The 25,111-nt window shown below is 36.2% G+C and overlaps 1 protein-coding gene across 1 annotated transcript in view; it reads right to left on the minus strand.

The window, feature by feature from the left end:
* Positions 1–25,111, minus strand: part of BRWD1 (bromodomain and WD repeat domain containing 1) — a 124,031-nt gene that overhangs the window by 40,496 nt on the left and 58,424 nt on the right. The window contains exons 18-25 of the mRNA XM_057545950.1: positions 22,943–23,128; positions 18,543–18,726; positions 15,999–16,092; positions 11,741–11,872; positions 5,048–5,142; positions 2,320–2,509; positions 523–648; positions 321–428 (exon numbers count right to left, since the gene is read on the minus strand). Coding sequence (XP_057401933.1) covers positions 321–428; positions 523–648; positions 2,320–2,509; positions 5,048–5,142; positions 11,741–11,872; positions 15,999–16,092; positions 18,543–18,726; positions 22,943–23,128 — 1,115 coding nt within the window. The remainder of the gene's footprint in view (positions 1–320; positions 429–522; positions 649–2,319; positions 2,510–5,047; positions 5,143–11,740; positions 11,873–15,998; positions 16,093–18,542; positions 18,727–22,942; positions 23,129–25,111) is intronic.

Raw genomic sequence — 25,111 nt, forward strand, 5'->3', positions numbered from 1 at the left:
TTTTTTTCCAATTTGTATTGGTTTTTTTGAAAACTTGCACTTCTTTTGAAAATCTGTCCTGGGTACAATCATTTTAAGATTAATGATATATACAGCCAAGCTGCCTTCCAATAATGTACAGAGTGCCCACTGACAAGCATGTCTTCTGACTAGACCTTAATGCTTAGCAGGTAATAGCCGAAATGTTTTTAAGTTGGAAATTAACAGAAAGGTAGTAATGAAATATGCCTCCAGTAGGTTATTTTTAATGGATTTATAAATAATTTAACTATACATGTATGTGCTAAATGCTTAATGATTTAATGATACCATCATCTTACCCTAAGATCCATTTTTCTCCATGGCTCCTTGTTAGGGTTCAGTTCATAAATGTTATTTCTTCTGACAGCCTCAATATAAGCTTCATGACCCTGTCGAAAATATATTACCTACAAAAGGGAAGTATACATTTAAAAATAAAAACCTAAGAGTAATATTAATTTTACGTTCCATATTCACATTTTAAAACTTTATTACTCTCACCTCATCACCCATTTGAGGAACAAAAGGAGACTTCCGAAGTGTGGTGTCAGTTATCCAAACCGGAGGATGAAATTCATATAAGCGTTCCATGTTTGCAAGCTCTGCCTGAGTCATCCTCCGCAGATTCTGCCAAGGGGAAGCGAACAAAGTTTAATAGAATAGAAAGGGGCAGTGTGCACTGTTTAATTGAAAAACAAAAGACTTCACCATTCAGAATGGCTGTTTTATTAGCATGTCACCTAATGATTAGTTTTTAAACAGCATACATATTTGGTTCTTTAACATACATAGGAACATTATCAGCTGTGCAAGCACTGTAGATCTACCTAGCACTTTCCTAGCGTCCCCTGAATTTCTAACAGATTCTGCATAGCACTTTACATCCTATGAAGCGGGTCTAATTTCCAGCTGGATCCTCTTCAACACACTAAGGCTGCTTTGCCAAGACTCCACAGTGAATTTCACCACAGACTAATCATCTCAGGGAGTCTCCTCTTGATTTGAGGTTTTAAGACTGGTAATTTTACATATGATATCACATGTGGAATCTAAAATATGATACAAATGAACTTTTATGAAATAGAAACAGACTCACAGACACAGAGAACAACTAGTGGTTGCCAAGGGGGAGGGGGGTGGTACAGGGATGGAATGGGAGTTTGGGGTTAGCAAATGCAAACTATTATATTTAGGATGGATAAACAACAAGGTCCTACTGTACAGCACAGGGAACTATATTCAATATTCTGTGATAAACCATAATGGAAAAAAATTTAAAAAAAAAAAAGACTGGTAATTTAAAAATATAACCACAAATTCTTTGATACGCCTCCTTTCCTCTTTAAGAGGTGGAGCCTAAGTATACTCCACTCAATGTGGGCTCCAACTACTTCTAACAAATAGAAAAAAGCAGAAGTAACAATGTGCGACTTCCAAGACTAGGTCATAAAAGGCTTAGCCCTTGCTTAATTTTTGGATCACTTGCTGTGGGGACAATCAGCTACCATGTCAAGAAGACACTCAAGCAGCCCTATGGAGGAGCCCATATGGTAAGGAACTGAGGCCAGCAGCCAACTGCCCTATGAACAAACTTCAAAGATCCACCCCCAGTCAAGCCTTTAGACAACTGTGACCCAAGCTAACATGATGACTGCAACCTCATCAGCCAAAACTCAGCTAATCAGTTCCCAAATTCCTGATTCATCAAAACATGAAATAATAAATTTCTTGTTTTTAAGCTAAGTTCCAAGATGATCTGTTACACAGCAATAGATACCTAATACAAAGACATAGCATCTTTAAATAACAACAGCTACCCATATGACAGGAGCACATGTAGCACTGTACATGGAACAAGGTATAGCAATATTACAATTAGGAGAAAAGTATGAAGACAGAACATGTCAAATGAAAATGGGAAACAGGACAACAGCAGACAAAACAAGAATAAAGGATCTTAAAATGCCTTGAAGTATATTTTTGGTGTTGGAACTGGAGGACAAAATAAGAGTTATGGTGGGGATCTGAGCAAAATAGAGCTTTCCCTCTAAGTTACAGATTCAGAAAGGTATAAGTGCCAAGTCCAACTCAGAGCAGGTTAGAGAAGTTTTAATAACAAAGGAGATTTTCCAAAAATAAGTTTGTTTGCATTTTACGTTTGACTCCTGATGATGTATGTCGATCAAAAAAATAATAGTAATAAAGCCTACAAATTCCCAAAGATTTCTAATTTCTAAATATGGACAGAAACTAGAAAAGTGTAGATAGATGGTATTTTTAAAGATATACTTTTCTTACCTCTTTTTTAGGCTTATTTTCTTTCTTTCTCTTTCGTCTCCTTTTTGGAGGAGATAAATTCTCAGTAGACATTTCGTCCTCTGAACTACTACGAAACCGAGTAATTCGTCGACGGGATGACGTTCGTAAAGGAGGCTGCAGATTGATGCCTGCGTCAGCCGTCCAATCAGAATATCTAGATGAAGAGCCACTAGAGAGGAAAACAGTTTCAGTTGTACAGAACCAGAATCTAAGCCCTAAGAGTAAATTCATCCTACAACCTTAAGAAAGGAGAGACAACAAGGAGGAAAGAAAAGATCCTGGGAAGATTCGACTGCCCTCCCTATCAGTGCATACTGAAATGACCAAAGACCATGAGAAGGAGAAAAATCTTCACTGACACTGGGAATTAGGAAAGGATATAAGCCTGAGAAATTTTTTGTAAGTATAATTTGGATGAGACCTCATAGAAGACAACATCTAGAGCCAACTAATAATACCCTTTCCAAAAGTGAAGTGTAGCTACGAAAGCAGGAGAGACTGTGCAGAAGAGCAGCGCGCCCCCTAAACCGCAGGAGGCTCCAAAATGGGACTAGAAATTGTAACTGGAACGACAAACCGTCAGTGACTACACTGAGAGCCACAAGGAAAGCACAGAACAGAAAGCTCTAAGTGGACAGAGCTTCTTGCCAACAGGGGGACTCTCCCTGATATGAGAAAAGATCCCAGAGAGGGCCTAGTTGTAACCTACCCTGGAGCAAAAGCAGAGTCAAATAGGAAACTAGAAAACTAGCCCCTGGCCCACTCCCAGCTTTAGCAAACACAGAAAAGGATAAAAATCCTCTACTGGGGCCATCATTGTCCAACCACATACCTCAGCCTTGATAAAACACACAGTTCCAAAAGCTATTTATTACAAATATTATTTTTGCATTATATTTTATGTTATAAAAAGAGCTGTTTTAAAAATCTTAAGAACAGGGGCTTCCCTGGTGGCGCAGTGGTTGAGAGTCTGCCTGCCAATGCAGGGGACATGGGTTCGAGCCCTGGTCCGGGAAGATCCCACATGCCACGGAGCAACTGGGCCCGTGAGCCATAATTACTGAGCCTGTGCGTCTGGAGCCTGTGCTCCACAACAAAAGAGGCCGCAATGGTGAGAAGGCCCGCGCACCGCGATGAAGAGTGGCCCCCGCTTGCCGCAACTAGAGAAAGCCCTCGCACAGAAACGAAGACCCAACACAACCATAAATAAATAAATTAAAAAAAAAAAATGCAAACCTTTAAAAAAAAAAAAAAAATCTTAAGAACATCTGCTTTGTACGATAAAATTCAAGAAAAGTTAAATTAAAAGATAGTGAATACAGAGATAGAAAGGACAATGGTGGTTGCCAGGGGTGGGTGGGGTGGAGTGGCAAACTGTTGTTTAGTAGGTATACAGTCTCGGTTTTGCAAGATGAAATGAGTTCTGGAGACTGGGTGCACAACACTGTGAATGTACTTAACACTATTGAACTGTACAATTAAAAACAGTTAAGATGGTGAATTTTACGTTCTGTATATTTCACCACAATTAAAATTAAGTTAACAAACAAAAACAAGGGTAGACAAGTGCTCTAGAAATCACTCCAGCTCCTAAGCATAATGGAATAAAAGAAGACAAGAAAGGAAGACAGGAGTATGGTATGGTGGTCTGTAAAGCACAGTATCAATGGAAATTAAAATAATCTGAGTCATATTTAGAAGGGAGAATTTTCTAGACTTGGTGATGGAAATGTTATGAAGAGAGAATGATATCCAGGTTTCTGGCTGGAGCACCTGCCAGGACAAAGTTGACATTTACCAAGACAAGGAACAGATGTTAACATCTTAGTCCCATGAAATTTGGATACCAAAACTAAACAAAAGGTAGTATGTATGATAAAATAAAGTTTATATTTTAAGGCAGGACAAGAAAAATTAAACATAAAATTCTCTGTGTCCATTTGGGCCTCCACCCTCCCTAACGTGCAGCGGGCATCGGCATTAAACATTAACCAGAGCTGCTCAAAGATGGGAGTGTCTGCTCAACAGTAAAGATCAATTTTTTTCTTTCTTCTGACGTTAGCAATTTAACTTCTTAAAAGAATAACATTCTTTCCCAGCTCTGTAGGGGGTCATAGTACTTGGTGCTCACTTTGTAAAAGTTTACCTGGACTATGTATTCTTGGTGAACTTTATATAAAATAGCAGTATGTCATCCTGATGTACCATCATTTGTCTTGAAAATGTACATGACCGTGCCGCCTTCAGCTTCTAACAGGTGGAACAGTTCTCAGAGCTTCCTGAGAATCTGCTTCCCGGTTATAATCCTCAGTTTGGCTTGAATAAAATTCCCTTTTTTTTTTCTTCTTGATAGTTAATTGAACTTTCATCAACGTATGCAATAACTAATAATAAATTCAACGGTGATTTTATCACACAGACGTTGTATACTCCTCTTTATAAACGTAGCCCAAGACTAAATTGATGTTTTGAGTACACATAATTACACTGTTGGCTCAAATGTTTTATAGTCAAAAAAAAATACCCAAAATATTTTCTGTAGAAACAGCTGTTAATCCAGCTTTCTTCTCCTTTTAAATGTATTAAAAACTCAATGTTAGTTGTTCCACAGTTGGAAGCTCTTACACCTTGAATGCCATTCAAGTATGATGCCATTCAATGTCATGACTAAACTGCTTAGAAGATTAAAACGAGTAAAAACAGGTACCTTGAACTTTCACTGTCACTTTCACTTCTTCTATCACTTTTCCATTCTTCTTCTTCAGAAGAACAAGAACCTTCACTTTGATCACATGAAGTCTCCTAATTTTGTGAGGGGGAGAAAAATAAAATAAAAATCTTGATCTCTGAGATTAAATAACACAAGTCAAGAGAAACCACACAGTCATTCTAATCATCTCAGGAGTAAGTATGATAACCAGGTAATAAAATAGGTAAACTTAAAACAAAAAGCAAGTGTCTTTACTATATCCTTTTTCTTATCAAAGAATTAGGCAACAGAAAATATTTGTGAGACTTAACACTACTACTATTAACAAAAGAAACTGATACAAGAGGCCATTCTCTGAGCAAAGTTAATAAGTCAATGTAAATGTTCTCAGCGTTTTGAACTCAAGCCACTGTAATAGGTGGGTAGTGGTATCTCATTTTACTTTCAATTCTCTAATGACATATGATGTTGAGCACCTTTTCATGTGCTTATCTGCCATCTGTATATCTTCTTTAACGAAGTCCCTGTTAGATCTTTTGTCGATTTTTAAATTGGGTTGTGTTCTTATTGAGTTTTAAGAATACAAGTCCTGGACTTCCCTGGTGGTGCAGTGGTTAAGAATCTGCCTGCCAATGCAAGGGACACGGGTTCGAGCCCTGGCCCGGGAAGATCCCACATGCCACAGAGCAACTAAGCCCGTGCGCCACAACTACTGAGCCTGAGCTCTAGAGACCGCAAGCCATAACTACTGAGCCCATGTGCCACAACTACTGAAGCTTGCGCGCCTAGAGCCCGTGCTCCGCAACAAGAGAAGCCACGACAATGAGAAGCCCGCGCACGGCAACGAAGAGTAGCCCCTGCTCACCGCAACTAGAGAAAGCCCACGCACAGCAACAAAGAACCAACGCAGCCAAAAATAAATAAATAAATAAATTTATTTTTTTTTAAAAAAGACCTTCCCAGTCCTTTTCTCAAAAAAAATTAAAAAAAAAAAAAAAGAATACAAGTCCTACCACCTAGAGGGGCGGGATAGGGAGGGTGGGAGGGAGACGCAAGAGAGAGGAGATATGGGGATATATGTATAGCTGATTCACTTTGTTATAAAGCAGAAACTAACACACCATTGTAAAGCAATTATACTCCAATAAAGATGTTAAAACAAAATTTCTTTAATAATAAAAAAAAAGAATACAAGTCCTTTATCAGACATGAGTTTTACAAGTATTTTCTCCCAGTCCATGGCTTGTCTTTTCATTCTCTTAACAGTATCTTTCAGGCTTTTCTATTTGTCAAGTTTTTCCTTCATGGATCATGCTATTGGAATTTTATCTAAAAAGTGATCATTACACCCAAGGTCACCTAGATTTTTATTATATGTTATCTTTTAGAAATTTTATAATTTTGTGTTTTACATTTACATTAAGTTTATGATATATTTTGAGTTAATTTTTGTGAAAAGACTGTGTCTAGATTTTTTTATTTTGTTTGCATGTGGATATCCAGTTGTCCCACACCACTTGTTGAAAAGACAACGCTTTGTCCATTGAGTTGTCTTTGTTCCTCCATCAAACACTAGTTGAGTATATTTGTATTGGTCTACTTCTGGGTTCCTTATTCTATTCCATTGATATATTTGTCTATTTTTTCACCAGTACGACACTGTCTTGAAAACTGGAGATTTATACTAAGTCTTAATGTCAGGTAGTATCTATCAGTCCTGCACCTTTGTTGTTCTTCAGTACTGTTAGCTATTCTGGGTCATTTTTTTCTCCAAACAAACTTCAGAATCTCTTTGCCAATATCCACAAAATAAACTTGCTGGGATTTTGACTGGAACTGTGTTGAATCTATAGATGAAGTTGGGAAGAAATACTATCTTAAAAAGATGTGAAGCACAGGAACTCTCATTCACTGTTCATCAGAATACAAAATGTAACACAACCACTTTGGATAATAGTTGGGCAGTTTCTTACAGAGCTAAATATAGACTTATCATAGAGGAAAATTAAACTCATATTACTAGAAAGTAGTCAATGTGAAAAGGCCACATACTGTTTGATCCAACTATATGACATTCTAGAAAAGTCAAAACTATGGAAACAGTAAAAAGATCAGTGGTTGCCCGTAGCTCAGGAAGAGGGAGGGAGTGATGATTAAGTACAGCAGAGGGGGGGTTTAGGACAGTGGAACTATTCTGTATGATACTATTATGGTAGGTACATAACATTATGCATTTGTCTAAACCCATACAACACAGAGTGATCCCTAATGTAAACTACAGAATTTAGTTAATGATAATGTATAAAATTGGTTCATCAGTTGTTGCAAATGTACCACACTAAATCAAGATGTTATTAATAGGAAACACTTAGGGAAACAGTATATGGGAACCAGTATATGGGAACTCGCTGTACTTACTGTGTCATTTTTTTTAAACCTGAAACATGGAAGTCTTTAAAGGAAGAGAGGGGAACAAGTAGCTAATTCCCACAACCCTAATAGCTGCCGTCTACTTTAAATTCTGGTCTTGGATACTAAGCAGGTACTTTTAAATTGAGATACAACCTTTTCCTATAACAGCTACTTACATTAAGTGAATCATAAATGGATAATGAAAATGCTGTAGAGAAACAAAACTAAAAAGATGGAATTGCAAGGAAATAGCTATTTTGTTTACTTCATTTGAGTAGGCAAAATGCAAAGTAAACATATTCTTAAAAAATGTTCCTCAAAATGTGAGCCCAATGCTATTCAAGGAGTACAGATTCCTAGTAGGCCAACCACACTAGATCTACTCAACAGGAGTCTGCTTTTTATGCTCAAAATAGACTTCTAAAAAATCACAGTAATAAAATAAACTCTTAAAATCTACTACCTGGAAACCATGCATTCTGGGAAAAAGTTTTAAATGTTTTATCTGCATTAACTCTCAAAATATTTCTGTAAACAGAAGCAGGGTTAAGATAAAGCTAATGAAACTTAAGTTTCAGAGGCTTTCAATTTAACTTGCCTACCAAGGCCCTGTGTCTATTTGTAACTTTGAATTCTTTTTCTAAAGAACGTCCCTAAAATTATACAAGATTCAAACCCCACAAATCTTGGATCCGTCTTGCCAATGAGTTTTGTATTATCTCAAGTCACTACCTGCCCACTACTACCTTTTCATATATAGAGAAACCCAAGGCTAAGAAATGTAAAGAAATACGCCTGGGGTCACAGAAGAGTAAGTATAAGAAATGGAATCAGAAACCAGGCCAACTCTAAAACCCATACTTTTTCCACTATCAGTGCTTTCCAAACCAAAGCGTAATGGAACCAACATACACATATACACAACAATCTCCAGCCATCTGCAACACTCAGGAGAATGAATTCATACCACTGTAAGAGGTAAACTACCACAACACAAAATTATGACTTATCTTAAAAGGTCAAGTGGATTTAACATTCTACATTATACTTGTGTTAATTTAAAAGTTCCCCATTAATTGCAAATAGACCAAATTAAGACATAAAATCATAAGATTAATACTACTGATCTAAAAATTAAAACTCAATCTATAATCATTCCTGATTTTTCAGAAACACTTAAGAAAATAAGAATTAGTTGATATTTCCCTAGCATAATATATATGTATACTGTAGAAACCTAAAACAAAGCATCTTACTTATTGTGAAAATAGCAGACACATTTCCACTGACAACAGGAATATGGTCCACTATCTCCACTAGTATCCACCAATGTACTGGAAGTATTAAATACTGCAATTAGACAAGAAAAGTCAATTAAAAGTATAAAAATTAGAAGAGAAGTAGTAAAACTGAATACTGTATAAATGAGAGTGTACCTGGAAAACGTCACAGAATACAATGATAAAATTAACTCAAAAATACAGTAATGTAGCAGGGTGGAAAAAATTAAAACTTGAAGGGGGAAAAAGGCCAAAAACACGATAGAAAAATGGCCAAGAGACATGAAACACAATGCACAAAGATGAAAAAGACTCTAAATATATAAAAATATGCTCAACTTCACACATAAGAGAAATGTAAACTACACTGTAAATAAACCAAAGACAAAAGGACAAATATTGTGATTCCACTTACATGAGGTACCTAAAATAGGCAAATTCATAGAGACAGAAAGTATAAGAGAGGTTACCAGGGGCTGGGAAGAGAAGGAAATGGGGAGTTATTGTTTAATGAGTACAGAGCTGCTATTTGGGATGATGAAAAAGTGCTAGAAATGAAGAGCAGTGATAGTTGCATACATCTGTAAATGCAGTTAATGCCACTGAACTGTATAGTTAAAAACAGCTAATGGTAAATTTCATGTTACATATAATATTCTATCACATAAAAGAATAGCCAAAACATATAAAAAATAAAACTAAGATACCATCTCTCGCCAATTAAATTGGCAAAAATTAGAAAGTGTAACACACTGTTGGTAAACAGTAAGAAAACGGACATCTCTTATGCCACAGGGACGAAAGCAAGTTGGAATTCTCCTTTATGAGGAATTTTTATCAGCATCTCATAAGATGCAAACGTGTTTATCTTTGGGCCCAGCACTCCCATTTCAAGGAATGTACCCCACCCCCAATAACATCTCCATCATTAGAAAAATACATACATCTACAAGATTATTCATTGTAGCATTATTTAAAATGAAAACGCTGTAAACATCCTAAATGCCCATAACCAGGAGAGTGGTTAAATAAACTCTGTTATAATCAGATAACTTAAATATGATACAACTCTTTAAAAATAAATAAATAAATAAGGAAGGCATTTATGAACTGATACGAAGTGATTTTAAGAATATTTTAAGTGAAAAAACCCAAGTGCAAAAGAGTATCTGTGGTATGCAACATTTTGTGTACAAAAGGAGAAATAATAAAATATACATATATCTAATTGAGTATATAGGGGAAAGAAAAAGAAAAACACAGGAAAGATATGCCAGAAACTAGTGAGGATGGATGGGAACATTTATCATAATTACCCCAAATCATTAAAGGTTAAAACATGCTCAATACATATAAAGAAGAAGAAAATAAATAAGAAAGGTCTTACACAAAATCATTTAAGTGAACGGTTAGCAGCTAACATTATTGGATATTAGGCAGTGTTTTAAACACTTTACATGGTTAACTAAATGAATTCTCACAACACCTCTGAGGGACATACTATTAATTACTTTTACAGATATAGGCAGAGGCACAAAAGTTTAACCAACTTGTCGAAGTAGAAGAATTTGGATTTAAATTCAAACCCTATGTTTGACTACTACCCTAATGCTTCACAGAGGAATTCAAATAAATTGTTCATCCTTATGTAACATTTCAATCCTCAAAACATTACTGATTAGAAAATACTAACATTCTAATATTAACCTTTAAAAACTCTTTACAGAAATACTGGTTTCCCCCAAAAAAATCAAAAAGAAGAACAGTAACTTACATATGATTATTGTAAGTCAAGAAAAGGGTTAAGACAAAGACTTCTTAGATATGATGGCAAAAGCACAAGCAACTAAGGAAAAAACAAACTAGACTTCATCAAAATGTAAAACTTTTGTGCTTCAGAGGAAACAAGCAAAGAAGTGAAAAGACAATCCAATAAATGGGAGAATATATTTCAAAGTCATACATCTGATATAAAGGATTTGTATCCAGAATGTATAAAGAACCCTTATAGCAATAAAAAAGACAACCAAATTGAAAAATGGGCCAGAGATTTGCATAGATATTTCTCCAAAGACATACAAGTGGAAAACAGCACACGAAAACATGTTCAACATCATTAGTCATTAGGAGAACGTAATCAAAACCACAGTGAGATACCATTTCACATCCACCAGGACAACTGAAATCAAAAGGACAGAACATAACAAGTGTGGACAAGGAGGTGGAGAAACTGGAAACTTCATACATTACTGACTGGGAATATAAAATAATACAGCCACTTTGGAAAACAGTCTGGCAATTCCTCAAAAGGTAAAAATACAGAGTTACCATATGACCCACCAAATTGACTCACAGATATAAACCCAAATGAACTGAAAACTTATGGCCAAACAAAACCCTGTACGTTAATGCTGATAAGGAGCAACATCCATAACAGTCAAAAAGTAGAAATAATACAAATGTCCACCAGCTGATGAGTGGGTAAACAAATTGTGGTCTAGTCATATAATGGAATATTGGGCAATGAAAAAGAATGAAGTATTCATCCATGCTATACATGGAATCAGCCTTGAACATTACATAGTAAGTGAAAAAAGCCAGTCACAAGATCATACTGTATGCTTCCATTAAATGAAATGTCCAGAATACAAAAATCCACGGGGATAGAAAGATTAGTGGTTGCCAGTGGCTTGGGTGGAGTGGGAATGGGAAGTACTTGCAAATGGGTACAGGGTTTCTTTTTAGGTGATTAAAATATTTTGAAATTAAATAGTGGTGGTGATGGTACAATTTTGTTAATATACTAAAACCACTGGATTGTACACTTATATGGTACAACAAAGCTGTTCAAAATTGTTAGAGAAATTCAAAATGTGAAATTTCATCTTAATCTCTAGAGAATACTATACTTTCACAAAATTTCAAGGTAGATTCCAAGTAAAGAATTAAGACAAATTATTCAAGATTATTTTATATATTTTAAAGTTATGAAACTGACATGTCTTACGGAGCTTGAAGATTCATTTCCAGAAGACAACTCAAGCCGTCCAAGATTTCTTCTACCATAATTTGGATATTTACGCCTACATGTCCTCTGCCTAGACTGTGACATCAAAGCCACGGAATCAGACTGAAACACAAACATGCAGATGAAAATCAACACTTAAATAAGTACAATCTTCAATAAAGTATTTCGCATTCTATCTAATCCCAAAAGGATTTAAGGCAAAAATAATAATAATAATAGTTCAAAAAATAAAATATTCTTGAATGGGTATTTTTGCCACATACTGTTAACCAAGATTGGTTTTTGTTACTTTTAAGATATTTAGAAGACATGGCTAAATTTAGGCACATTAGATCATCATTTTCCAAACTAAACCATAAGTTAATTGGCTTACCATAAATTAGATAATAATAACTATAATCCAAAAAAGAAATCACTTTAAAATACATATCTTAGAAGTGAAAATATATATTCATATATTATGATGCAGTAACCAACCTTAAGGAATATATCACTGTGTGAATACACAGGTATAGAGAAATATCTGAAATGATCCTCAAATATCAATCCTAGTTATTTCCAGGTTTTAACTTTTTGGATGATTTGTTGTCAGTACTTTTCAGTTGTGCTTGAATTTTTTAAGTATCTTTTTTAAAAATTAAAACAAAATAATTAAATAATCTTTTAAAATCAGCCAAATAAAATAGCTAGATTGAAACGGCGGTGGGGCGGGGGGGGGCACATGCTATTCCTCAAACACCAAAGTCACGTATGCGAGATCACTCAGTGAAAGTACATATTCCCAGAACTGATATACAAATCAATTTTCACATTAGTGCCATCTGTTTGATAATCGTTGGGATGTTTTATCATTTCAACATATCCTGAACAATATATCCTGGCTGATTTTAATACAACTCATCTTTCCTTAATTTGTCAGTACTTTTTTTGTTAAAGCAAAAACTCCTATTAATGAATTTCATGACTAATAATATGTATATTCAGATGGACCAAAACTACCACTGAGAAGAACAAGAAAATCTGTCAAAATATATATTTTTAAAAAAACGGTTTGAGGGCCCTATATACCTAACAAGGCTATGAAGATTTACAGGACCAATACACAAAAAAGGATACAAGCAATAAAAAAGAACCCTAGAATTTCACTCTGGAAGAGGAAGCTTGAAAGGTTTAGCAGGTAAGCAAAAAACTGACAGACTAAACTCTTGAGTCATGCTAACAAAAATTACAACTCGGAGTCTCCTATGTACAGGCAAACACCTCAAGCTTCAGCTGTTAGCCCATAGGGGTATAATCTAGACATATAGGTAAACTACAGATAAACAGTAATCCCAAGGAACTAAAAGCCCATCCTTGTCTGGGTAAAGGTGATACAGGTTTGAGAGTGGCCCTAGCAGCCTACCAGAAGCAAATTAAAACCTTCTCTGGAGAAGAAATGCCATCCTAGGCTTCAAACCATCTCTAACATCTAACATTCAATCAAAAACACACGCAACAAAGAAAATGTGATTGTAAAAAAAATGAGAAAAAAAATCAACACCGAAGGCAAACAGATTAACAGGGGAACAAGATACTGAAATAATGAAATTACCAGAAATGGGTTTTTTAAATAACCAGGGCTGATTTTCAAGGAATTAAAATAATGAGAACTTCAGCAGAAAACTGAAAACTCTGGAAAATTCTGAACAGAAAAATACAATAACTAAAACTAAGAATACAAGGTTATTAGCAGGATACACACAGCTGAAGAGAACTAACTAAATGGAATATATTCGGTCAGAAAAAAATTCAGAACAGCAAGAAACAGCCTAAAAACAAAAAAGACAGAAAATAGGGCTTCCCTGGTGGCGCCGTGGTTAAGAATCCGCCTGCCAATGCAGGGGACACGGGTTGGAGCCCTGGTCCGGGAAGATCCCACATGCCACGGAGCAACTAAGCCCGTGCGCCACAACTACTGAGCCTGTACTCTAGAGCCCGCGAGCCACAACTACTGAGCCCGTGTGCCACAACTACTGAAGCCTGCGCACCTAGAGCCTGTGCTCCGCAACAAGAGAAGCCACCGCAATGAGAAGCCTGCGCACCGCAACAAAGAGTAGCCCCTGCTCACCGCAACTAGAGAAAGCAGCGCACAGCAACAAAGAACCAAAGCAGCCAAAAATAAATTTATTAAAAAAAAAAAAAGACAAAATAAAAGGGAAAGACAGGAAGTAAAGGATAAAAACATGTACTATGCAAACACTAGCCAAAAGAAAGGTAGCACAGCTACATTCATATACAAGAATTTGAAGAATAAAGCATTACTAGAGATAAGTTCATAATGGTAAAAGGTTCAATTCAGTAGGAAAAAGGGAAATTCTAAATTTGTACACACCAAATAACATAGCTTCAAACCACACAAAGCAAAGTAAGTAGAAACAAAGAAATCTACAAACATAGTGAGACTTTAATACTTATCTCACTATAAGCAAGAGTGCAATCGTTTTGAAACCACATGTGGCATTAACTACTAAAGTTGAATATACACATATTCTATGCTCCAATAATTTCACTCCAGTGCATATACTCAAAAGAAATACACAGACGGATACCAAGAAATATGTACAAAATGTTGAAAGCAATATTGTTCCTAACATACTATTCCTAATTCATATTCCTAATATGAAAACAACCCAAACGTCCTTTAAGAATAGATTAAACAGCAACATTCTCATTAAGGGAATAATCCAACAGTGAAAACAAATGAACTTCAACTACTCACAACAAAGATAAATCTCACAAGGGCAAATGCAAGCCAGACACAAAAGATTACATATACATACTGTATGATTCCATTTAGATCAGTGTTTCTTATCCTTTTTTTTTACATTACCACTACCTTACAGGAAACTTGACTTTCTCCTAATTTACTCCCTCGAATTGTAATACCACAGACATACATACAGTACATAAACACTTATGTAGTATATCTGTACTTTGTACATAAACAGATTAAGTGTAAGGCTTAGCCTTCTTATCCAATACAGGGTTTAAAATAGATAATATTTTTAAGACAAAAGCTAAATTGAAATTTTTAAAGCTCTCTGCATTTAACTTTATGACTTTCTTGAATAACTTTTGATGTAATTTAATTACACAGATTGTAATTTATCAAATTACATATCCAAATTAGAAATTTCTGAATACATAACAGCACAGTAATCAAATTTTTAAAAATCTTCCAAAACTTTTCCAGCAAAAATAAAACAAATGAAAAAATTAATTTCTTAAAAATTTTAGTAAATTTAACTTTGAAGGTTTTTTATCATGAGAAAATATCCTAACTATAGCTGAAGATAGTCAACATTTTTTTCTTTTCAGTACTTGACGTAATAGATTTGAATTATTTTTAAATTAATAAGATAGAAACTATTTTTATTTAATTCTCAAAGCCCAAGTCATAAACAAAAACACCATGCATCAAGGCAGTTAATGTGGCAGACAGGCATGCACAGGCCATTTCTCACAATATGGCTACAAAACTGAATGATCAACTGAGAGAATATCTTGCAAACACAACCATTTTCACCATAGTTTTGTAGCACTGATCGTGCATACATTTTGTGTAAATTCCATTAACTTGTTAATGCTTCACATATGATGGTCAAGAAATTAAACACTACGGAATAAGATTTTCTCAGGTAGGGTTGGGCTTTGTTGCAAACCATTGTGACACCTAAGATTTTTTATAAATGCATGATTTGGAAAACATCAGAAACAGACAAAGCTAACCAGCATCTTTAGAAGTCAAACAGTTGGTTACCTGCAGGAGAAAGGAGAGAGTAGTGATTGGGAATGGATGCAAAATGTTTTTGATGGGCTGGCAATGTTCTAGTGGTTATTAGACAATAACTTTTTTTTTAGGCCGTGCCATGAGGCATGTGGGATCTTAGTTCCCCGACCAGGGATCAAACCCGTGCCCCCTGCATTGGGAGCTCAGGGTCTTAACCACTGGACCGCCAGGGAAATCCCAACAATAATTTTCTAGAATCCTTCATCACTGTTAGGCATTAGGCTACTTCCAGCAAGTTTCAAGCCACTTTTCCTAACACCTGTACAACTTTATGTCTACTATTTTAAATCCCAAACAGAAGACTAATATTACTAATATTCTCACTGATCAAAAAGAAAACTATAAATTTCAGTTTAATTTCTAATTTGTTTATTCCTAAGGAAATGGAATTTAGGTTACCTTTTGTGAAAGATGGAGAGTCTTCCTCTTTCTTCCAATTACATAAAGATTTCTTTCTTCTTCACCTTTCTCTATTCTGAAGTCTTCTAACTTCCTACAAATTTAAGTACCCAGTTATATTAGTTGCTGATAAATAAAGGATATAAGGAGAAAAAAACTAATCATTACGATTCTGGGAATCACAACTTAAGTATTTTTTTAATTAATACAGAAAATTCCTAAAGTTATAACAAAACTTAAGGCAAACTATACTTTTCTAGAAATTTAATATAACCAAAATCTCAGAGGCAGCTAGGAGGTCCTATTTTTCATATTTAACACAGAAATATTCATTCATTTATATTTTGATTGGTCCTATGAGGACCAACTCAAACAGAATCTCTCGTGTTAGCTACTCAAAATGTACCCATGATTTTCCAAGATTGCAAATCCATTCTCTAAAGGATTCTACTGTATCACTCAGCATCTCCTTCATAAAAACTCAAGTGTATTTTAGAATAGAGTTCTAGAAAGAGCTATGCTCTTCTTTGGGAAAATTATACTGCAGCAGCTAGCTGACTCACAAAATCCATTCTTCTTTCTTCCTTAGAAGCAAAATCTCAATTTTCATCTAGGCTCTTTGCTGCTCTAAATAGAGACTGTATTACCTTGCCTCCTCTGTAGCTAAGTATGGCCATATGAGGACATTCTGGTCAATGAGTTATGAGGAGACATGTCATGTGGGACCATTAAGTCTGCTTAAATGAAATTCCTTCAACTAGAAATGTCCTTTTTGCTGCCTTCTGCCTTCTCTTCCTTCTTCTGGCCTAAATCTCAACCTCTATCACAGATGCAATGTGTGATAGCTATTATAAAGTCCAGCTATCTTGGACCTTGAGGTGACTTTAAGACTGGAAGCCACACTCTTAAGATGGATAGCAGAAAGAGAGGAGCCTGAGTCCCTGATTAACTGGGGAACCATGATTCTAGCCTTAAACTACTTCCAGTCTTCCTTTATGTTAAGAAAATAAATGATCGTTTAAGGAACTATTCTTCAGGACTTTCACTCCTGATACCTATTTGCTTCCCTTGATTTTGACAACAGAAAGTATCCTAAAATGACACTTTCAGTTCTGATGACCATGCAACTCAGACATAATTTTAAGGCTTAATTATAGCATGCTGCATACACGACGGTGATTTTCTGTTATTTCTCATCCCAATTCCAGATTTTGCTTTTCACTAGTTTATCGTATACTTATAAACATCCTTAAATTCACTGTATGAAACATAAGTATTATCCAATATTACTCCACCAATCAACTGACTCTTCTAGCTAAACACATGAAAACTTTTACAAAATTATCTTCAAGGTATTAGTTATTATGAGACACAAACATGACAGAATACTGAAACATTTTAGATATCAATGAAAAACAGTATTTGCTGCCTCCATTTTGATAACTTGAAAATCAGTACATTACAATTCAGTACAAGGAAAACCCTACGATCCACACTATACTTATGAAATACCATTTCTCACTAAAAGAAAATAGGGCCGCTTAAGAGAAAAGACTAATCCTAAGTCTAGGTCAAGAAATTTACAAGAAGAACCTGTAACACCCTGCCATGCCTGACAGCAAAGATGCTACGCAAGGCTACTACATCATTTCAAAAGGACTCAGGAGCCAACTTGAAGAAGCTCCTCCTGGCCAGAGATAAAAAAATTTAAACATTAATAAGGACATTAGAAATAAGCTAAATCACAGCAGTGTAATTAATACAGTGAAAAACACAAACACACAAATTGGCCACTGCAGGAGAATATAAAGAAATAAATCTTTATTTTGAAGGTAAATAAAGCAAAATGAGCAGGCAGCTATCCTGTTTTTTATATACAAACTTTACTACTGGATAATCAAATAGTAGATGTGGGTAAATTTTTATTTGGAAGTATCCAAGATAATAAAGACTTCAGAGCTGAAACATCACTATTTTATAATCCCTAATAAATTAATGAACCTGGGCAGTGAGTATCAGTTCCTGCTAGCATCACAAAAAAAAAAAAAAAAGAAAGAAATAAAGAAAAAGATATTATGTGCCTTCTGATGGAATTTTACCACTTATGAAATAGTCTTGCAAAAAACTAAAAATATGACATTTGGAACAACTGGAAATTTAAACACTGGCTATTTGGTTTTACTGAGGAATTGTTTGTTTTTTAAGATATGACAATGGCATTATAGTTATATTTTAAGACAATTCCTTATCCTTAGAAATTACATACTGACATACTTTTAGACAAAATGATATTATGTCTGGAATATCTTCCAAAATAATACTGAAGGGAGAACAGGGAGGTGTTTGTATAGATGAAACAAGATTGGTTATGGAGTTAGAGAACAATTTTGACATTTTCCTACCACAATTAAAATACATCCCAACCCATTACTAAAATATATGTATATGATTATTTATACCACTAATGATTAAAATATGTGTAAATAACCATATAGATATATTTTCAAAGATATCAACAATATTAATAGGTATCCTAAAACAAACCTAAATATGCCTAGTGGTACCTCTGGTACAACCACTCTTCGCTTCCAAGCCTGCAGGTCACGCTCCGTAGCCATCTGACTACGTGGAGCGTTCTGGTGCATCTGACGAACACCTTCCACTTGTCCACTACGACGCAGACCAATATTTGGAGGGGACTGGATGTCTAAGCTTAGTCTTCTAAAACCTAGGGAAAAATTGTCAAGAATGATTACAAAACAAACTTCAATCTAATATGCATATACATTCCTCCTACTAAGATACAAACCAAAAAAAAAAAGATCTACTGAAAAACCTTTGGAAAGAAGAATCTTAATGTGACTGAGATCAAAATGTAGGCTACATGGGGACTTCCCTGGTGGCGCAGTGGTTAAGAATCCACCTGCCAGTGCAGGGGACACGGGTTCAAGCCCTGGTCCGGGAAGATCCCACATGCTGTGGAGCAACTAAGCCCGCGAGCCACAACTACTGAGCCCGCACGCCACAACTACTGAAGCCCGCGCACCTAGACCCCGTGCTCTGCAACAAGAGAAGCCATCACAATGAGAGGCCCGTGCACTGCAATGAAGAGTAGCTCCCGCTCGCCACAACTAGAGAAAGCCCGCACACGGCAACAGACCCAACACAGCCAAAATAAATAAATAAATAAAGATCTCTTTAAAAAAAAATTTAGACTACAGAACAAACATTAACATAACTATTAACCTCAATTTCCATTTTTATTAGACTTTCTGAAATTTAACGTTCACGCATTTTCTATAATAATGTTATATTTGCAGTCCTAAAAACCTTGCCTTCCTCAAAACTGCAAACTAAAAACACATCTTTCTGGAAAAATTAGCACTGCAAATAGATGCTTCAAACTGTGGTGGCTTTATAGTAAGAGCTCTAACAACAAACATTATTTGTGACCTAAAGAGATAATCTAAGCCACTCAAGCAGGCAAGCTGCCAGAGCCCATTATTAAAATTCACAAAAATGTAAAGTGGGGAAATGCTGGCAGCACCTGAATTGGAGCTAGGAGAGTGGGTGACAGGGCAATGCAGACCACATCAAGCCCTGAGCCTATGCAGAGCTGATCAGGTAGACACAGGAGGCAGGGCAACCTCCCAAGAGCTGTAAGTCACAAAGGACGGAGACCACCCTGGGTGGATGTGGAGGGAATCCCAGGCAAAGTACTTGTTTTCTTGAACCACAGGGTGAAGGGGATCCTGCTACTAATGCAACAAAAAAAACTGGGGGCTATATCCTTTCCTATGGGAGGCTATTAAATTTTACTCCAAATATGCCAGCTCTCCTTGCTTAGGGTAAAACTCAAATATGAGTGAACAAACCTCTGCATTCTTCTATGTACAACATTCTGTTCACCAATCAAATGTGAACCAATTTGCCCTACACAACATATTATACTCCATCTATTAAAAATGACATTAAATGCCCCTGCTATTAATCCAAAATTTATATTAAAATATATTGATGTTTAAGAAACACTCTTTGAATTAAGAACTAAAAATAAATTCTAAATTTTTTTTTTTTTTTTGGTTGCACTGGGTCTTCGTTGCTGTGCGCAGGCTTTCTCTAGTTGCAGCAAGTGGGGGCTACTCTTCATTGTGGTGGGCAGACTTCTCATTGCGGTGGCTTCTCTTGTTGCGGAGCTCGGGCTCTAGGCACATGGGCTTCAGTAGTTGTGGCACGTGGGCTCCGTAGTTGTGACTGGTGGGCCATAGAGCACAGGCTCAGTAGTTGTGGCACACAGGCTTATTAGTTGCTCCGTGGCATGTGGGATCTTCCTGGACCAGGGCTCGAACCCATGTCCCCTACGTTGGCAGGCAGATTCTTAACCATTGTGCCACCAGGGAAGCCCTAAATTCTAAATTTGACTGCCCAAGTCATAGTATTATTCTCTAACAATTTGAAGAAAATATATGTTATGTATCACAACATTACTTGTAATAGCAAGCATGAAAAATAACTTAAGTGGCCATAAACAGATTAATTACAAAGACTGGTTATTCCACACAGTGGAGTACTATGAAGCTAAAAGGAATGAAGACAAGCTCTGTGAATGGAAAGAGAGTGATTTCTAGAATATGCTCTTAAGGGAAAAAAGCAAGGTGCAGAAAAATGCATACATATCTTGTGCCTCTTGCTCTGATTCACTGAGAAGAACAGAGCAACTATGCAGTATTCTTACCTAAAATGTTTAACCTGAATCCAATTATGAGATAATCAGACAAATTCAAATTGAGGGAAATTCTGTGAAACAACAGGCCTGAACTCTTCAAAAGTACCAGTGCCATGAGGGAACTGTTCTAAATTAAAAGAGACGCAATAATTAAGCACATGGACCAAGGCTTGATTAAACCCTAAAATTTTAAAAAGCCATGAAGGACAATTTTGGGACAAGTGGGGAAATGTGAAGATTGTACATCAGAGAGCAGTACTGTAGACTCTGTACATTGTGTAGTATTGTAAAGTCTGTTGACTGTGATCATTGTATTATGATCATATAAAAGAATGTTCCTGTTCTTGGAAGATACAGAAAGAAGCCTAAGGGATAAAGTTCACATCTTACTCTAAAATTTAGAAAAAAAACATAACAGAGAGAAAGAAATTCTTTCAAGTGTATACGAGACCCATACAAGACTGTTAACAGCATTTCTGTTTGAGATTAGCAAAATCTCAAAACTACCCAAAAGCGCATCAAGAGAATGAATTAATAAAATCAGATATACAACAGAGTACACAATAGTCAAAATTAATCCAATGCGACAACTGAGCAATCTTAAATATACAGCACTATGTGAAAAAAATTAAGTCCCTTTATAAACCTTTTATAAACCTTTATAAACCTTTTGATAAAGTTAACCTTTACAAACCTTTGGATAAAGTTTAAAAACAAATGCTTTTTATTCATACATTTAAGAGTGTCAAATCTATTTTTTAAAAGGCGAATAATCAACATGAGATTCAGAGTAGTTGTTATCTTGGGATAGGGAAACAGGACAGGACCACATAAAAAGATGTAGATTATTATCATGATTTAAAACAAACCAAAGAGGAGCATGTGTAAACGAACAATAAGAGTATGTCAAGAACAAAGTTTTGATAGACCCAATTCTGTGCTGCTAGAATCCAAAACAGTTAAATATATAAAAGAAGTAAAACTTAAAAGTATAAGGCACTAATTTTAAAGTCATATTTTAAAGAGAAAAAAATAAAACTTGTAGACCTAACAGTCGCTGCAAATAAAAATCTAAAGCACTGCAAGTTCCCTGGCGGTCCAGTGATTACGACTCCCTACTTTCATTGCTGAGGGCCTGGGTTCGATCCCCGGTTGGGGAACTACACAAGCCGGGATTTCCTGGTGGCACAGTGGTTAAGAATCCACCTGCTAATGCAGGGGACATGGGTTCGATCCCTGGTCCGGGAAGATCCCACATGCCACAGAGCAACTAAGCCCGTGCGCCTACTACTGAGCCTGCGCTTTCGAGCCCATGAGCCACAACTACTGAGCCTGCGTGCCACAACTACTGAAGCCCACGCGCCTAGAGCCCATGCTCCACAAGAGAAGTCACCACAATGAGAAGCCTGCGCACCACAGCGAAGAGTAGCCCCCACTCACCGCAACTAGAGAAAGCCTGTGCATAGCAATGAAGACCCAACGCAGCCAAAAAGAAATTAAAAACAAACAAAAAAGATCCCACAAGCCATGCAGCCAAAATAAAAAATAATAATAAAAAAAATCTAAAGCCTAGTTACGAGGCAGATTAGATGAAAGGAAGATCAAGAGTGAAAGGGCAGAAAGAGCTGAAGAAACTGTTCAGAACACAGCACTGAGCGATAAAAAGACAGGAAATTTTATAGCATTTTACAGCCTCTCAAATCTTCTCTTATCTTCCACAAGGTTTTAGCTTTTCCAGAGTGAGTTTTCAGTTGCATAACAATCACCCATCTCTTCTAGATTATTTCCACTAATATAATTATTACTACATTCCAATATCAAGTACTTTGCCCTGAAAACTCACTTCAAGCTTCCTGATTCAGGAAGAAACAGGGCTCTACTCAATTCAGTTTTTTAAGGATTATAAAGAAAAGGAAACCTAGTGTTTCCTTTAGAAAACACTTTGTTCTTTATTCTTATTTATTTAATGTAATTTTGTAAATACTCTTATTTTAGAGCAAAAAGATTTCAATAGCCTTTCATAGTACTTGAAATTCAAATGTCCATTTGTTAGTCCATCAACCTTACACCTAATAAAGCTACCTCCAGACTACTACTCAAGTTGTAAGTGTACATTGCTTAAGGTTTTTTACACTGCATGTAGGGGACAATGACTTCATTTATTCTTCAATTTCAATCCAGCCACATTAAGGTAAAATATCTCTCATATATTTATTACCTCTTCGGGGCGTTTCTTCCCCATTTGAAAGTCCACTTGGAGCAGCATCCTGACCTGCTCCCATTCTCTGATCTTGCTGCTGCTGCAACTGTCTTATCATTCCATCAAGAACACTGGACTCTGGGCTTTGTTCACCATTGTCATTGGTTTGTAGGCTTATAATTTGTTCAATTACCTCTCCATCACCTGCAAATTCAATGAATGAATATGAAATCATAATACATATGAATAGGAAAAAACTTTCAATAGGCTACAATTAAAATTACATTAGCAATTGTCAGAATTCTTGCTTTTCAAAAATAATTAATTAAAGATACCCTTTATATTCATAACTAATTAAGTCACAGAAAAAATTCAAAACAAACTTTAGGGTACTAATACCACAAAAACCTCAACAGAGGTTCTGAAATCCCTAGAAGTGAGCACCTGGAAACACACTTGAGTGAAAGTGAAAGTCTTGTTTTTCTGTTTCACATTAACGCCCCTCATTTATACAAGTATTTCATTAAAATCTTATTTCCCAAGGTCTCTCTGACTATAACAACCAACAATGTGTGATTTCTGATGTAGAGAAAAGCAGTGGCATTTCTTTGTCTTAAGAAATAAATAAGAGTAAGTAACACCTTTTAGGCCTTCAACAAATGACCACTCCCAACCCCAGCTCTCTCCCACCCCAAACACGTACAGTTGAGGGAGGCAGCTTCCACATGCCTCTCCCACCAAGCTTAAGTCACTCTTTCAAATAGGCTTTAAGCATAGCCATAATCCTTCATGTACAAAATCAGATATTTTTAGATGTCTTTGCTTCTTTATTTTTCAAATAATACATTTTCAGAGATATTTAATAGGTTCAGTTAGCGTTAATGGATAAAAAGTGTTAGATGGTTGTGGGGTCTTGAAATTTACCTAAACATTGACATTTTCATGCAAACAACTCATTACATATCCTCCCACCATAAAATGCATCTTCTTTGAACATAATATATAACATGGACCACCCCCCCCACCAGCTTATAAGCAGAACCTTAACAAATCGCAATTAATAGGGTATTAGGCAAAAAGAATGCAAAGATATACTTGCATACTTGCATCCATAGTAACATGTCAGAAACTGAAAAATGTCATATACTATTCCGGGGGAAAAATACTTCTATCCTTCTATTCTACTAATCTACTTTTAGATCCCTTAAATCTTATTGATAACATCTCCATTTTACTGTGGAAATCAATGAAGAATTTAGAAGAGCTAAACAAAAACCACGGAAATTTTTTGATCACTGTCAAAAAATGACCTAAGACAGCAAGAAGTGGAGCCCTAATCTAAAAGGATAACAAGGGACTTCCCTGGTGGCACAGTGGTTTAGAATCCGCCTGCCAATGCAGGGGACACGGGGTCGAGCCCTGGTCCGAGAAGATCCCACATGCCGTGGAGCAACTAAGCCCGTGCACCACAACTACTGAGCCTGCACTCTAGAGCCCACAAGCCACAACTCCTGAGCCCACGTGCCACAACTACTGAAGCCCTTGCGCCTAGAGCCCATGCTCTGCAACAAGAGAAGCCATCGCAATGAGAAGCCCTCGCACCACAACAAAGAGTAGCCCCCGCTTGCCACAACTAGAGAAAGCCCGCACGCAGCAGCGAAGACCCAACACAGCCAAACATAAATAAATAAAATAAATAAATTTATATTAAAAAAAAAATTCCGTAAAAGGATAAAAAGACTTTAATTAGAACTAGGAATAACATAACATCCCTAAGATCACAACATGGAACCAAAGGGAAAACAGCAGAAAAGGAGACTTCTAATCCTCTCCCCTCCCCAAAAAACCCTATGTAACTTTTCTTTCACAGCACTGAATTTAAATGTAACTTGGGAAATATCAAGAATGATACTTGTTTCTACTTGGCATAATGCAGTCACCATTCAAATACTACAGAAGGGTTCTACACATAAAGGCTTAAGTACTACAGTGCCCTTCCACTGAACTACTACAACACTGGAAGAAATATATATGAAAGAAGGGCTTTCAGACGTTGGATGACAGCACAGGACTGTGATCCCTGAGAGAAGACAATGGAGCCCAGTCTTTTGATTGCTCCAGGTAACAGCCTGGAAGCAAGTTCCAGACTACAGAACAAGGACAGGGAACCCAAGTACCACCCAGAGG

This window comes from Balaenoptera acutorostrata, chromosome 4, assembly GCF_949987535.1.
Source record: "Balaenoptera acutorostrata chromosome 4, mBalAcu1.1, whole genome shotgun sequence".
Taxonomy (NCBI): Eukaryota; Metazoa; Chordata; class Mammalia; order Artiodactyla; family Balaenopteridae; genus Balaenoptera; species Balaenoptera acutorostrata.